At 42.8% G+C, this 17,039-nt stretch overlaps 2 protein-coding genes across 2 annotated transcripts in view; one reads left to right on the top strand and one right to left on the bottom strand.

The window, feature by feature from the left end:
• The window catches only part of BMERB1 (bMERB domain containing 1), a 260,126-nt gene extending 250,391 nt beyond the window's left edge, over positions 1 to 9,735 (top strand). The window contains exon 6 of the mRNA XM_068244775.1: positions 1,931 to 9,735. Coding sequence (XP_068100876.1) covers positions 1,931 to 2,043 — 113 coding nt within the window. The 3' untranslated portion in view covers positions 2,044 to 9,735. The remainder of the gene's footprint in view (positions 1 to 1,930) is intronic.
• Positions 4,830 to 17,039, bottom strand: part of MARF1 (meiosis regulator and mRNA stability factor 1) — a 52,143-nt gene continuing 39,933 nt past the window's right edge. Inside the window, exon 7 of the mRNA XM_068247333.1 lies at positions 4,830 to 4,951. Within this exon, the coding sequence (XP_068103434.1) occupies positions 4,830 to 4,951 (122 nt within the window). The remainder of the gene's footprint in view (positions 4,952 to 17,039) is intronic.

Raw genomic sequence — 17,039 nt, 5'->3', positions numbered from 1 at the left:
GAGTTTATTTTCTAGCATGGAAGTGACAGCTTCTGTCTTGTCGGTACCAAGTTGGGAATATAGTAAACCTCACTGATAAGCAAATTACATCCATAAAAGTTTTCCTGGCAGAATACAACTTGAAAAAGGGCAATAGTTCATGTATTTTCATTCAGGGACATTTAATAGGCTGTCACTTAGCATAGACAACAAACATTCAATGTACTATGTAAATTATTAAATTTAAAATAAAACCATGGGATATATATATATATATAAAAAATATCCTTATTAGGAATAGGAGGATAAATACAATTGTTTATCTCATCAGTTTTTTTTACCTTGGGTTTACTTTAAAGCTTCAAAGTGGACCTGACGTTCTTGCACTACTAAGTGGTGCTGGGGATGTCTGAAGTCCCTTATGGAGAGTATGGGATCTGAATCCCTTTTAATCGCCAAGTACGTCAGGCGTCATACCCAGAATTATTTGTGGTACACATGGCATAGGCAAAGTACACAAGACAGGCATACACAGATGTGCAAAACAGACAATCATGGATGTGCAAGTACATATGACAATTACAGGAGGTCAAAAGTTAGAGCAAGCCTGGCAGGCCTTCGCTTAGTCATTTAAAGCAGTTCCGGCCAGGCCGTGGAGCAAGTGATGACTCAAGGGTGCTCTGAGAAACCAGATGGGCGGCTGAGAAGTTATGCTGACCTAAAAGGGTAGAGTCGTGTCGGGGGGCAGTCCTGGCAGTGGGAAGGTGTTTAGCATGAGAACCACATGGGGGAAGAAGGAATCCCTGCGCCTGGTGGTTTTGGTGTGGATAATTCTAGAACGGCAACCCAATGGCAAGAGTGTGAAATAGCGACTGCCTGGGTGGGAGGGGTCGTGGGAAATCCTGGAAGCCCTTGTCCTTATCCTAGCAGAGTGGAGGAGATCAAGAGGTGTCAGGGGAGATCCGGTGATCTTCTCTGCATCATGAATGACTCTCTGAAATATGTTTCTGTCGCTAGCAGTCGTACCAACATACCAATGACTGAGGGGCAAAGGATGGATTCTGTGGTAGCTGTGTAAAAGCTGATCAGCAGCTCCTGCAGCATGTCAAATGTTTTCAGTTGCCGCACAAAGAACAACCTCTGCTGGGATTTCTTCAGAATTTTGGTGGTGTTCTGCCCCCATTTTAGGTCATTAGTTATGGTAGTGCCAAGAAACCGCAGACATTGTACCCTAGAGAGACTTCAGTTCCGCCTATGAGGACTGGTGGGACGGAGGATGTCTCCTAAAATCTACAATCAGTTCAACAGTCTTTGTAGCATTGAGTACTAGGTTGTTATCCTTGCACCAGTTGCAGATTCTCTCAACTTCGCTGCAGTACTCAAGTTCTCCATTGCTGCCAATTAGCCCGATGATGAAGAGCGGAAAGAGGCTGGCTATACAGGCGGGCTGACTAAAATTCACAAAAAGTAATCGCTGCTTACTTCCTACTTCCACTTCCCTGGTGCTGGCAGCTTTAGCCCTATTCTAACAAGAGGAATATACAAAAGGGGTAGTTTATTTGTTTCCCCCAGTGTTTACCATAAAAAAAATACCATTTTAAACACTACTACAAATAGATTAATTACAACGTCTTTCTTGGTGTCAGGTCCCACTTTAATCAAGGGTATTTTCCTTAAAGTGTTCCGCTAGGTTCTTTAATTGCAGCCTCTGCTGCTGTAAATCTCCCTGCATTCATCTTGGTAGAGATTATCTAGTCAGCGGCATAATCACATGACCAGATGCCCAGCCAGAAATATTTCAGATCTTTCATCAGAAATGGTAACAGAAATATCTAAAGAAGAACAAGTGCTGTTCCCTTATTTAAGCAAAGCTGAAACATTGTGCCTGCTGCTGCTGCGTCTGTTCTGTTAACTTCTTACCGGTTCTTTCTCTCTCTTTTTAATGCTGCAGGTGCTGCTCCAGAGAAGAAAATTGAACTTCCACCCAGTAAACCTTCTATAACAAAAACAGGAATGGCTATCCTCAAAGATTGCTGTGGGACCACCCAGTGCAGCGTTATGTAACATACACCTTTTGGCCATCTGAAAGCGCCTAAGAGTTGCTGGCTGGGTTCCTTAAAAGAGGGCTCAATGCATCCAGAATCCTGCTACCAAGACTGTACGTGCTGTAGCTATTACAGTAACGCATTTACCAATAGTGTTTCAATAGTGAATCCCTCGCTGTCGCATGGATCACTCAACGAGCATGTTTAAAGAGGTGCGTGTATGTACCAAGAAACCTACATATATATATATATGTAATACAGGATGGCCAGCAATCAGTTCCAGTTTGTACCAACCTGAGTGATTACTTCGTAGAAATAGCAGTCTGTGTTGTCACCTCCTTTAACATGCTGTGTATGACTTTGTATGGCTATACCAGGTGACCTGGGTAAGGCCCTAGATAATGTATTCCCTTGCAATATGTAATACTTCTCTTTGTCTGTCAGGATGACCTGATAAGAATGAGGTACATTCCACACCACAACACAGCTCAAACTCATTATCCAACTGGATACGTAACGATATGGCCTTTTAAGTGAGGGAAAGAGCAATGTGCAGCAACCATTCAGTAGTCACTTATAATCTGCCGAGAGATCTGCAATCAAAGCTGTGGCCAGGTTACAGTGGATCAAAGTAGCCATCATTGAAATGTGGAGGCTGACAGTGTGCTAATTACTTGTATGGTTTTAATGCTTCCTAACAGTCACCCTGAAGTAGCATGCAGATCACATGAATGAAGTGATTCCAGTCAGATTGTCAGTACTTCAGACAGCACAAGTAACCTACTTTAGGAGATCAGCTTCCACATTTCTCTTATGTATGTAAAGGATAGCTGAATGTGTAATGCACAGTGCAGTTATCCTCATGTCAAGCCATGGTCAGCAAAACAGTAAAAAGAATTCTGTAACAATCAGTGACTCCAGCAACCCCACCCAAGTGTTGCCCATGCCTCCCAGACACACCTTCTGCAAGGAAAGAATTGTCCATCTCTCCAACTGTGAATATCAATAATAGGTTGGGGCAGCATTGTTATTCCCCCAAATGGAGTAATGGTAATCATCAGAAGACCCGCTCATTTTTATTTTACATTCTTACAGAGGGTGAGTGGGTAGTGAGCCAGCAGAAGTCAGGCGGGGAAAGCTGAAGGAAGCTGGTCGTCAGTTCTCAAGTAGGCAAGTCCGGACATTAGGATAACTGAACTCTGCACTATAGGTGGAGTTGTAATGTAAAACAAGCCTCTGTTTAGAATCTGACATCCCTGGTTAGTTGTCAATGTTGCAAGTTGCTATCATCTAAAAACATTTCCTGTGCACGCAAGCAGCCTTCACAAGCTCAGGCCTACACAGAATACACAGGCCTTTGGTTCCTTTGCAAAATCAATAACAGTGCCTCAGTAAGTAAACAGGAAGTGGGTAGGGTAGAATGAGAATGGAGGGACTAGAACTTATTTGTGATTAGGTACAAGAGTGTGGGGGTCTGCCCTGGCACACAGGAAAGGCACTTGCAGTATAATCACTGTGTCTTGTGGTCACAGCTAAACCGGACAACAGGAACTATTCACATTATTATTTTATGTCATTAACCAGGACATAGTATTCAGTGTTTCCCTTGCTTGCTGAAATGACCCCTAAATCTAAGGACCTTGTGTGGAGAGAGTGAAAAAGTCAACAAACATGATGAACAGCCAAATTCTGTTTATTCAGAAATGTTATAGGGTGAGATACAGTAGGTTAAACAAACATTGAATCTTTACCTAGAGATAAAATATGTCCCATAAAATATACTATAATATTTTCAATAAAATACAACTTTCAGACATAAGAAAACTTTAAATACCCGCCTGTTTCAATATTCTCCATGGCGTACTTCCACATAATGCAGGAAATTCAATAAAAAATAAATCATTTAGGGATTGATTTACTAAACCGTGATAACTCAAATATCACACCTTATAAAAAGATATCACACCTTATGCCTGCTAAGTGACAATGGCACTCGTCCTGCCCTGAGTCCCTGCGGGTTCGTAGTGCTCGCTATGCTACTCTGATAAGGTGTGTTAACTTTGATAAGGTGTGATATCTTTTCATAAGGTGTGATATCTTTTCATAAGGTGTGATATTTGAGTTATCACAGTTTAGTGAATCAAGCCCCTTGTCTTATTCCAGAGTTTTTATTTTTACTATATGTGGAGTCAGACCCCCTCTTTTGCATGAAAAGAAAATATGTATCACGCTTTAAATGTGGTATTTGTTGCTTTGAAACTCCTTTACAACAAACACAAAAAGCTGCTAAATATGATTGTTTGGTCAGGGAAGGGATGCAAATTTGGACAGGAAACTTGTGGGTAAAGTAACACACGGGAACTATAAAAGTGGTTATTTGCTACTGCTGATGTTCCACATTCTCAAGATAGAATGAACGTGAAAAACACAATTTTTTGTCTTATTTGGTGCATCCTCCTACATATCTCAGAGATTGTGGTATTATTGCCATGCACTGATAACTGGTCATGTACATACATACAACCCCCTTGCAAAGGCAGAAATAGCATACGGTAGGAGTCAGCTGAAGCACAGATGTTGTACCCATTTGAAACCTCAAAAATGGATTGTACTTTTTTGCAACCAATTTTAAACCAGACTATAAGGCGTCTGCAATAAACTGCGTTAAGCAGGATAACATGCGTAAAGTCTTACCACACGATGAGTAGAGAAGAAGGCAATACATTACATGCAATGCATTACACTCAACTCACCGTGGGTAACATTATTCTGCTTAACGCAACTTATTTCATAAACCCTTATGTATCAGAAATAGAATATCATAACTGTCAATCTTTCTACACGGCGTTCTAAAGCCTCATTTCTGGCAAGCTCTCTGAATTCCAGAAGAGCCTTGCTTAGTGATGTATAGTAAAGATAGGAAAACTCTATAGAGAAAAAAGATAATCACCCTGTATATGGAGAATTTGAGGCCTATTTACAAAGCAACAATAGATCGCTATATGTCAAAGCATGCCAAACACAAAAGAAGAAAACCATGTCTTTAAAGTTAATATATGTATTGTTTTGCGAAAGAAGGATGGACCTGCACTGAGCAGAGATGTACATCTTCTGGCTGCTGAAAGAAATGGTTGGGGTTGACTGAAGGTCAGTCTTTTGAGTGAGAGACTTGAATTTGCTACAAACCCTAAGCTCCTGTGTAACACTTGGTCTAGGTTACAGTGTCAACACATTAGTTGCCACTCAGATATGCATACTTCCCAACTTTTTAGGATAAGAAAGATGGTAACTTTTACCTCCATGGCGGTCTATTAAAACCGATAGGATGGCGGCGCAGTACTTTTTTTTTTTTTTAAATCCATGTAGCTAGCCTAGCGCTAGCTACACAATAGCTGCTGTGCAGCGGCATCCTACACCCCTTCCGATCGCCTCCGGTGATCAGAGCAAACAGGAAATCCCATTCAGAACAGGATTTCCTGTTTGGCTTCCCCGTTGCCATGGCGACGATCGCGATGACGTCATCCACGTCATGGCGTCTGCGGGAGTCCCGATTCACCCCTTAGCGCAGCCTGGCGGTGATTGACCAGGCTACGCAAGGGGTCTCGGGGGGGGCCTCTAATGCGGCGTGTAGTGGCGAATAGGTGCGGAGCGGCGGCGATCGGCTTGTGCTAGCTGCGTGTAAAAAAGCAAAGTGCTAGCTGCGTGTAGCAAAGCAAAAAGCATGCAAATCTGCTCACCAGGGGCTGAGAAATCCTCCGCGGCGGGTTAGCCCGAGCTCAGCTCGGGCTTACCGCTGAGGAGGTTAAGACATGTTCCTGCTACACCCCTAATCACGCCCCCTCGACACCCCTAGTCACCAATACCAGAAAGAATTCAGAAGCAAAAGACAAGGTTCTCAAATTTAGACCACACTGGTCCTCTATAGCATCAGCAGATCTCCTTCATTTTAACATTTAAAAATAAGAAATATATCAAATTAAATGATAGAAATAACATTTAGGGTATATTAAACACATTTTTCAGTAGAAACTGTGCTATATTTACATAGATCTGTACATAAGTCTTGAAAGCGGGACAAATGAGGAAGAAAGAGGGACAGAGGAATTTGGTTCTCAAAGAGGGACTGTCCCTCTGAAAAAGGACAGTAGGGAGCTATAGACATGGTACCAATACAATGTAAGGACAACACACTGCTGCATGCATTTTCAACGCACTACACATCCATTTCAGATCAATGCTACATGTATTTTCATTGCACAATACATCCATTGCAGCTCACTGCTGCATGCATTTTCAGTGCACTTTGCACAATACATCCATTGCAGCTCACTACTACATGCATTTTCAGTGCACAGCAGATCCATTGTCATTACTTTGAGAAAGGCATGGAATGTGCCCAGCAACAGATGCACTGGCAAAAGCACAGTCACTTAAAACCTAGACTTAAAGGTGAATTATATCACCTAAATAAAAACTATTCTCATGAGAGGATGCAGTGCTGCCCTGGCAATGTGCCTCAGTATATCCTTATGAATATTGTGTCCAATATTTTTTCTGAATGAAGAATGCAAACTGACACTTCACATTTCTAACACAGTGCTATAAATATGGCCCTTTTAGAGATGGTCAATGAGATGCAACATTGTGCACATTTGTATGCACATTTATTCAGCTTGAACATAAACCAATCAAATCCTGCTGAGGTAAAAGTTGATTGATCCATTTTCAAGTTGCATAAATTTGCATAACCCAGCATCAACTCAAAATTATTTGCAACTCATTGACCATCCCAGGTCTTTTTAGGTACCACAACAATGCAGAGCTGTGCCAGATATTGGCACTGCAATTAATGGTGACACAAAAGCGAGATCTTCTCCTGCTCAGAAAAAAAAAAATTCTAGTTTACTCTTAGGCTTTGTTCACATCTAAAATCGAAATCACTGACGGACACGTTTTGCGTTGTGCAAACACAATCGCGCATTTTGCGTTTTTCCAATACCTTCCATTGTTGCAAAATCACCCCAAAAATAGTACATGCAGCGCTTTTGTGAACCGAAAGCGGACAAAACGCACTGATATGAACTATCCCATAAGGATTCATTGCACAAGGTATTTTAGGGCGTTTTTTAAAAATCACTGGCGCTCAAAATAAGTGCAAAATGCCCTAGGTGTGAACAGGCCCTTAGGGGTGATGAAACATCTTCTAGAAAAGGACAATAGTGTTTGTGCATTTGGCATATTCAAATTGAGAACCTTGCTCTGAATTCTGCTGATCTAAACCTCAATCTTTGTGCATGTGCACTGCGGCAGAGGATGTTCGCTCACCCCTGCCGTCCCCTTTGTGCACCGCCCTCCAAGTTGTATTCCAGCTCTTAAAGGGGAACTGAAGTAAGAGGTATATGGAGGCTGCCATATTTATTTCCTTTTAATCAATACCAGTTGCCTGGCAGCCCTGCTGGTCTATTTCTCTGCAGTAGTATCTGAATAACACCAGAAACAAGCATGCAGCTAGTCTTGTCAGATCTGACTTTAAAGTCTGAAACACCTGATCTGCTGCATGCTTGTTCAGGGGCTATGGCTAATAGTATTAGCGGCAGAGGATCAGCAGGGCTGCCATGCAACTGGTATTGCATAAAAGAAAATAAACATGGCAGCCTCTATATACCGCTCTCTTCAGTTCCCCTTTAAGAAAGTATGTGAAAGCTGCAACATGACATGGAGGGCGGTTCACAGAGGCAGCGACAAGGATGAATACACCCCCTACAGCGGTGCGCATGCACAAAGATTCAGATCAGAAGCATTCGGAACAAGGTTCCCACCTCGAATATGCTGAATGCAACAACACTACCAAGAGAAGGTGCCTAATTCAAGCTACCTTATTTCTCAATGGTAAAAAAAAAACAAACAAAAAAAACTTAACCACCCAAACAAGCAGGTGGATCTTACTAAATAAAGTATTTGTTATGTGTTCCTAATTAAACAAAAAGTAAAAACGGGTTTATATCTCAAATAAGTAGTCTTCTTAATATCCACATCACATTCCCTTCTATCCAGTGTTTCATAAACTAGTGCCTAGAGACCACAAACAGAATTTATTCTCGTGATATTTTCATAGAATCACTGGTGAAACGAATAAGATATTTTGTGTAAACTGATTAACTGAAGGATACCTTAAGCAAAAGGAATGTGGATGTTGCCTTCTGTATTCCCTTTTAGACAATGTCAGCTGTCTGATGGTCATATGTTGGCTTCATGTGGTCCCTGCATCAAACATGGAGGAGTCACATCAGCTTATCTGCCTATAGGGATGGTCAATGACCCGCCAAGAATTCTGAGTTGATGCAAACTGTAGGCTAACATATGCAGCTGGGAAATGCTGCTGTATTTGATTACCCTATGCATGAATCTGCATTAAATTACATAAAATTTGTATCAGCTCAGAATTATTAGCATCTCAACGATGATCCCTGTCTGCTTACTAGTTTGTGTTTGCACCACATACACAGAGATTTTAGTGCAGTCTTCATAAAATATTCTAAAACAACAACAAAAGGATCTAAATCAGTGGTCCTCAAACTAAGGCCCGCGGGCCGAATGCAGCCCGCCAAGGCTTTTTCACTGGCCCCCCAAACACAAAATGTCTAACTTATAGATGCTACCCACTGCACCTTTAAATATCGGCGACCTGCATATAGATTAGCAGTGCTGACACCACCCATTTACATACTGTAGAAGCCAAGCAAGCAGTAATTCGCTAGCTTCCAATCCAATTCTGCATCAGGTGACACTGCTATCCAACTGGATGACAGGTTGTCTCCTGGGTATGCTTCACTGTCTGGTGCACAAAGACGTTCTTTGGGCGCCGCATAACTGAATGGCTGCTGCTGGGAGTTCTCCTCCAGGCATGATTGGGGGGGAATCAATAACTAGATTCAATGTAATGTTTTTCAACATCATATTATGTACCGCATGTTCCCCAGAATCACAACTGAAATGTGTGGCCATAATTTAGGCTCTAGTCCTGTCCTGTCAGCGTTGTATGTGTTTCTATGGGTGTGTTCACACATAAATCTGTACATTTCCAGTCCAGTCCTGTCCTGTCAGTATTGTATGTGTAGCTATAGGTATGTTCACACATAAAAGGGTTACATGTCCAGTCAGATAAAACTGATGCAAAACTGACAGGACAGTACTACACTGGACCAGACGTGTACAGATTTATGTGCGAACCAAGCCTAATGCTTTTGAATAACTGCTGCCAATTGAGCATGGCAGCTAAGCAACTGGTAAACCTACGAGGAGACAGCAATGGCAATGTCCTTATTACCCTCACTTCAGGTATCCTTTAGTGGTGTTTATGTGTTCTACAATATTTTCCTATTTCTCCACTTTTTTGGGATTATGGGACTAGGTCTTTTGAATAATATGTAGAGTAAAATGCAGAACTTTGTAGAATTGAAACGTTCTCTTTGCACATTACAACACTGTGTGTGAAAGCAGTAGAATGTCTGTCTTAGGACGTATTATACTGTGAAGTACACCCTTTAAGTAAATACAAATATTTGTATCTGTGGATTTCAAACTGTAATTATAGCTCTGTTAATATTTAAACACTGTGCATTTCATCTGCAGTATTTAGATGGCATTAAATTACCCAAGCGGAGGATGTTTTTTGTGTTCTCATATGAAGTAAACTGAAATGCTTTGTTCATGTGCCGGGTTTCATTTATACAGATTACAGATTTGAAGTTGTTACTTCACTGCAGCATCAACTTTCCAGTACAACGATTCCCTTTTTAAAGGAAAAATATATTTTTGTCGAGTACGATGCATTTATATAACATCATTGATCCTTGCAGTAGAGGTTATTTTAGCCGAGGCAGGCAAAAAGGCCACCGGACATTTGGGCACAGCTGGGCGCTGCCATAGGTTGTAATGTGAATTACGTTTATAGCGGTGCTCAGAGGGTAATTTGGGCGCTAGCAAAAGGCAGAGCCCAAATTACAAGAACAGTGCAATTCGGCCGTCAGCAGAATTGTGTCTTTCCCGAGTCACTGGGACTTTTACAGGAGCAGGGTTTTTTCCACTTCACCCTGCACCCAAATTTCCCAACGCTGGTTTTGGATGTATGCCATTTTAGCACCCAATTTTTTCTTCTTTGTGTATAAAACTGCCATTTCAGTGTATCTTAAAAAAACTGGCAAAGTATCTCAAACTTTACTGCCAGTCACTGTATGACTCCAGGGATTTTTGCTCAATGCAACTAAGGTTACATAATGTAACTACTGATAAACAGAAAATAATAATGAGGGTTTGAAGGCTTCAATGCCATTACAAAAAGAATAAGATGTCATTTTTATTATGTAGTCAAATTATTTGACAGTTATATACATAACAATATAAAACATCCATAGGCCATGTCAGTACACATGTGTAACATGTAGCCTAATGCACGTATCACGACCCTACAATGGCTGCTTCTTCAGAAGCAAGAAAATGCAGTTCAACATACATGACAATAAGTGTGCCTCTATCCACCAAGCGGCTTACTGGAACTAAGAACAGCATCTAGCGACCTCACCATCCCAGACCATCACTTGGCGCCATGCTCCACTCCCCTAATGGGCTCGACTTCAACTACATTTAGAGCTGGTGCACAGTGCATCAGAAGAGTGCATTGCAGAAAAATTCTGCAGGTCAACTCACTGCCCCTACAATTCCATGGTCCTGTACACATCTCTGCGTTGTAACAGATCACATTATTTTAACCAATGCAGAGCCTGCATGCAGCTGATGTCTGTCTGGCAGGGAACACACTTGACTTGTTTTCGTACGCATTTTCTGCACACAAAAACTGAGAACTCATCTTAATCAATGTGCTAGTTCACACTTAAAGGGGCGCTATGGTGAAAATTAGGTTTCTGGCATAATCCTGTTACCATGTACTTACATTAGGAGCTTCAGATGCCAAGCCTTTTTTTTTTTTTTTGAAATGTGTCCTTGAAAGGTTATACAGAGTAGATGCAGATATCCCTTCGATGCATCTTGGAGCTGAACAACGTGTCACCCCCCCCCCCCTCTGCTAAGTCAGACTGAGATTAATATCGGATTTCTCCTCTCTCTCTGGTGTACGGGGACAGGCAGGCTGTGTGTTGGGGAAGTTCATAGCATTGCGAGCAGAAGTAGCCCATCTTCAACATTCCAGCGTCAGCATCAACAGAGAGAGAGCTGTTACGGAGCAGCCCTAGTCAGCAGAGGAGGGAGGATGGGCAGGATCTCTGCATGAGCTTTGTATAACCTTTTCAAGCATTAAAAAAAAAAAAAAAAAAAAAAAAAAGCAAAAAAACTGCTTGGTTTTTGTTGCTCCTAATTTAAGTACATGCAAAAAAGGTTATGCCATAAACCTAACTTTCGTCATGCTGCCCTTTTAATGTGTTTTTTTGTGCACAGGAAAAAAAACTGACATTCTGCATCATGATTCTGCACATTGTCAGTTTTCTGTATCAATTACATTCGCTGCAGTGAAAACCACACATTTATCTGCATAGAAAAACTTGATGTGCAGAAAACGTACGCAGAAAACGGAGACAAGTGTGTTCCCTGCCTCGTCTCCATTGCAGTTCACACACATTTTAACACTTGCATTATGCAATGCACCACTATGAATCCAGCCTTAGGCCAGAAACCCACTAGGAGCGATTTTCTGAGCGATTTGAAAATGCTTGCTAATGTAATGCTACTGTATGGGTTTGATCCCACTTGAGCAATATGATTTTATAAAAATCCCCCCTAGCATTGCATTAGCAAGAGCTTTTCAAATCACTAGCGATTAGAAATCGCTCCTAGTTCATCTCTGGCCTTAGACAGGTCACTTGACCTTCTATATACTGACAGATCAATTCAGGTCATTACCTGACCGAGTTGGATGATTTTATATGGAAATGGATACCCAGTGCATCTCTGGATGCATATAATCAATGGCTTTTTGACTTTTTTTTTTCTTTTTAACACTTATTCATCATGTAAGTTGAACTGCAATGTTTTTTGCCTCTGAAGAAGTAGCCATTATAAGGTCATGCCCTAGGCTGTTTATAATGCATTTTAACTGGTGTGACATATGGATGTTTCATATTGCTATATATACACACCTATTGAAGACCTTGACCGTATATCATATTTTTCAGAATATAAGGCGCACCTAAGTTTAGAGGACAAGAATCAAGGGAAAAAAATACTAAACCTGGTGCATCTATAGAGCAGGAGCATCTTATGGATCGTTTTCCTCCATGCTGTATCTAAACTACACCAACCTCTGCTGCCCCCACCAGCTACCCTACACCAACCCCTGCTGCCCCTCCAGCTGCACAAATCACAGCTACACCAAGCTACAAGTGCAGCAGAAACAGTTATTACCTATCCTGGTTAGTGTCCTGGCCTTGTGTGGTAATGTCGGCTGGATCCTAAGAGCTACAGGCCGAGATCGATGTGGTAGTGGAGGCCTGTGATACTGCAGCTGGTGGCTGAGGTCATCCTTCCTCAGGTGTTGTGGACAGGTGCACCGGCTGATTTACGAAGAGTGGCAGTTGACCTCTGACTGCAGGTGGTGGCAGCGGCCAACTGTGGCAGGGTGCTGTGAGCAGTGGCGGCATGCAAGACTGGTGGCTGACGTGATCCTGCCTCAGCTGTCGTGAGGGGGTTTCTCATCTGGTGCACAAGGAGCTGCAGAGGCAATCTGGCTGTGCCGTGAAAGCAGTGGCCAACTGAGGTAGGGTGTTGAAGGCAGGTTGCAGCTGGAAGAGTGGGGTCTGAGGGCATTGCGCTATTGCTTGGGATCGAGTCCCATGGTCGGCCATGGGTCCTTCCAGGTTCGCAGCAGCTCTTTCGGTGCGGCTGGAGAACTCAGAGCTGCAGGCAGGAACAGTGGAGCCAGGGAGAGCAGGCCGTCGGTCAGTAGGCTGATAAACACTGAACCACATTCTGCACCCCAGCACAGCTCTGGAAAAACCACTACCTGTCCCGTCAGCATCTTCACAAGTGCTGGAGCACCAAAGCTGGATTTCTCAGGTGCAGTCGTCCAAGTTCTCAGGCCGTGGCTGTAGGCTCCACAATTCACGTGGGTGGCATCGGTCAGCTGGCTGCTCATATGGGGATGTACAGGCAGCATCATGCGTTAGGGCCTAAAGCATTAATGTCATTTATCTGTGATACTATGCAACTCTGCGATAAGTTATGACGATTTGGCAATTACCTGGTTAGAGTCTGGAGTACCAGATATTTAAAGCACACCTGAAGTGAGAAAGATATGGGACACAACATATTTATCTCTTTTCAAACAATGCAGATTGCCTGGCTGTCATGCGTATTCTGTGCTTCTAATGGTTTTAGCGATAGACCATGAACAAGCACACAGACCCGATGTCTGACTGAATCATACACCGGAAATAAGTACGTGGCTAATTGAGTCAGTCTTTTGACATTACTGTAGCCAAAGACATGATGGCAGGACTGCCAATCTGCTGGTTTATAAAGTACTTTCAAAAGATCCAGCCAAAAATAAAGCCCAAAACACACCTGTTGCGGGGCAGTCATATAAAGCACACCCTAACATAGATACAAAAGCTGACATATTTCCTTGTAAAGGAAACCTTAACTGAGAGGGATATGGTGGTTTCCTTTTAAACAATACCATTTGCTTGGCAGTCCTGCTGATCTCTTTGATTCACCTACTATTGCAGCCACACACCTGAAACAAGCATGCAGCTAATCCAGTCTGACTTCAGTCAGAGCACCTGATCTGCATGCTTGTTGAGGGGCTGTGGCTAAAAGTATTAGAGACACAGGATCAGTAGGAGAGTCAGGCAACCAGTATTTTAAAAGGAAAAATCCATATCCTCAGTTTAGGTTCCCTTTAAACAATGCAAAATGCTTGACAGTCCTGTTGTGAGTCTACCCTTGAGGAGTCTTTCAGACGAGTGGATAAAATTGATGCTTACCGAGCAGTTCAGTGTCCCGCCTGCCAGTGCAATTTAAATACAGCTGAACTGCAGCGGTAGTAACACCACGCGTGTCAAACACCGACACATAGTGTTACTGAGCGTCAGAGGGCAGCGACATGTCGAGTCTCAGAACTGATTCCATGGGGTGCCTGCCTGTCTAGAGCCAGTAACGAGCTCTACCAAGTGCCTGCCCGCTGCAGGAGAGCAGCTGACAGGAGGTGAATTCACCACCTGTCAATTGTCCATGAGAAAGGGGCATTACACACCTTGAAGCAGCATGATAATCAGGAGTTTGACTGGATTAGCTGCATCCAAATAGATCAACTGGAATGCCAGGCAACTGGAATGGTTTAAAAGGATATAAATATGGCAGCCACCATATCCCTCCCAGTCTAGGTGTACTTTCATCTTGAAACATCACCTATATGATAGCCTCTGCAGGGATTGATCATACTGTGTTTCCCCAAAAATAAGACAGAGTCTTATATTTTTGCTACAAAATATGGGCTAGGGCTTATTTTCAGGGGAGGTCTTATATTTCTATGAACACCATGAACAACTAAACATTCTTGAACAAAAAGGTTTTTACTATTTCAAATGTTACACCCTGGACCATCATAACTCTCCCAAATCAAATGTTAATATGCTACTTTACTGATCAGGCACAAGCCCTATCATCCCTGCACACAGCTGAGAACATTGCTTTGTGCTGGGATGACAGGACTGGTGCTCAATCAGCACTGCACTGCTGTGTCCCCGCTTGCTGGCTGACTCTTCCTCCTGTACAATGTACGGATCAGGCACATGGCCTGTTATCCCTGCACACAGCTGAGAACCTGTGTGCTGGGATGACAGGACCAATGCTAAATCGACACAGCAACCATCGTAAGTCCGCTCCTGCCTTGCACCATAAAAATAGCACCACTCATAAAATTGGGTTAAAGAGAACAATACTTTTATTACAAGAAAATTGTACATGTCAGGTATACTATATCTTAATTTAAAGCAATTAAAAAGTTCGCCAGAGCAGAACCTGGGTAAAGAACCAAAAAAAAAGTTTCTAATACAATATCAGAATTATTTATTCGCCAAGTGCGATAGGCGTCGCACCCGCAATTATTTGTGGACACATGGCAGTTGGCATAGCGCAATCATAGGCACAATTTTAAACAAAACATAACAATACTGACAGTGGTGGCGGCAGCAGTACAAGTTACTGTTACAATATGCAAAAATCTCAGAACCAATAGTGTAAGCAACTATATAAACAGTGTAAGCAATCAAACGTCAAAAATCATTAAATAACAAATACTGCAAGGAAAATCAATGCATCAATAGCACCTAGTGGAGGTGGGTGACCATGGAGAGAGCAGCATGTGCACAATGTCCAATGGCTTATGTGACCAGGTGGAAAGTCAGAGATCAGACACAGCAGGATGGAGGTTGGATGGCAGAGCAGTAGCAGCCAGAGATGTGTCAACCCCAATAGATCTGCGGCAATTATTAAGGAAAGGAAGTGAACCTTTGGACTTCTAAATTAGGAAATTTGGGTGCACTATTGTGCACATGCTCCATAGTCACCCACCTACACTACACAGGTGCTATTGATGCATTGATTTCCCTTGCAATATTTGATGATACAGTTAATAAACTCCAAGGGACCAGCAAAGTAATGCATTTTTCGAATTATAAGACGCTAGATGTAGAGGGCAAAAACCAGGGGACATTTTTCTTTTTAAACAATTAAACCAGGTGCATCTACAGTCCAGGGTTGTTTTGTAGCTGTTACCCCCCCCCCCCCCCCCCCAATTTTGTCCTCCTCCTGTGCCCCCTTGTAGCCTTCCCCAGTTGCCGCAGGTATCACTCATCTGATGTGTTGCCCACAGTGATCAGCTGCTGTCATCAGTTGTCCTCCTGCACTCTTCCGCTCTCCCTAAAATTTAATTAAGTAGCAGCAGCCACCGTGGGGATCACTCACCTGATTCTTGGAGCCCGAGTGATCAGCTGCCCGTCTCCCTCACTCCTTCCCTCTAGTTCTGGGTCCTGTCTGTAATGAGGGAGAGAGAGAGAGAGAGAGACAAGCAGCAGATTGTGTAGGCTCCAAGAATCAGGTAAGTAATCCAGCTGTGGCTGCTGCTACTTACATTACAGGGGGAGCGGAAGAGTGCAGGAGGACACCAGGAAAGCAGCTGCTCACCATGGGCATTGGGTCAGGTGAGTGATACTCTCAGCTACCACTGCCAATTACTTTACACAGGGATAGCAGAGCAGGACACCGGGGACAATACAGCGAGTCCCTGACATCATGGCGGGTCGGCGGTTTGTATCGATGGGCGATGGCAAGTCAGGGGACTCCATTCTCCCCATTTTTTTTTTTTGGGGGGGGGGGGGTCCGATAAAATACAGTAGTTTACCGTGTTAGAAATGATCAATACTCAATCAAAAAGTACATTGTAGTCCTGTATCTTAATTCAGTCAATAATTGGGAGTACTTTGTGCTTGCTTGCTGAAGAATTGAAAAGAAAGTGTCTAAGCTAGATCAAAATGCAGTGCTTAATGTGCAGGGATTTGCATGCAATAGCTTCAACAGAAAGTATAGGCCTTCACCATTTAATAAAGGTACAGTATTTATATTGTGCTCCTCTGTCCACATTTCTGTGCAGCCTGAATGATGCTGTACCATTGCAGCCATGCACAAGCAAGTTACAGATGACAGGCAATTCCCTCAGTAATCAGACAGCTGCTTACACAGGAGGAAGAGGTGCTTTTGAGCTAATCCATGTAGGCTCAGAGTAGTGTGTAAATAGCAAGCAGGCTACAAGTGGCTGCCAGCCCTCCCATCATCCATGGGTTTCCAACTGACTTGAGACGTGAGCCTGCCCATTTCCCTCTATAGCTGGATACAGAATAACAGGTGCCAAAATAAAAAAAAAGTCTACAAACACAAAAATTGTATTATATCAGAGTTTACTATACCGGACGTCACTCCCATCTACTTCTAATGGAGCTTGGCCAGAGC

This window comes from Hyperolius riggenbachi, chromosome 7 (genome assembly GCF_040937935.1).
Source record: "Hyperolius riggenbachi isolate aHypRig1 chromosome 7, aHypRig1.pri, whole genome shotgun sequence".
Lineage (NCBI taxonomy): Eukaryota > Metazoa > Chordata > Amphibia > Anura > Hyperoliidae > Hyperolius > Hyperolius riggenbachi.
Note: the sequence above shows the minus strand (reverse complement) of the source record. Positions and strands in the feature narration are given on the sequence as shown.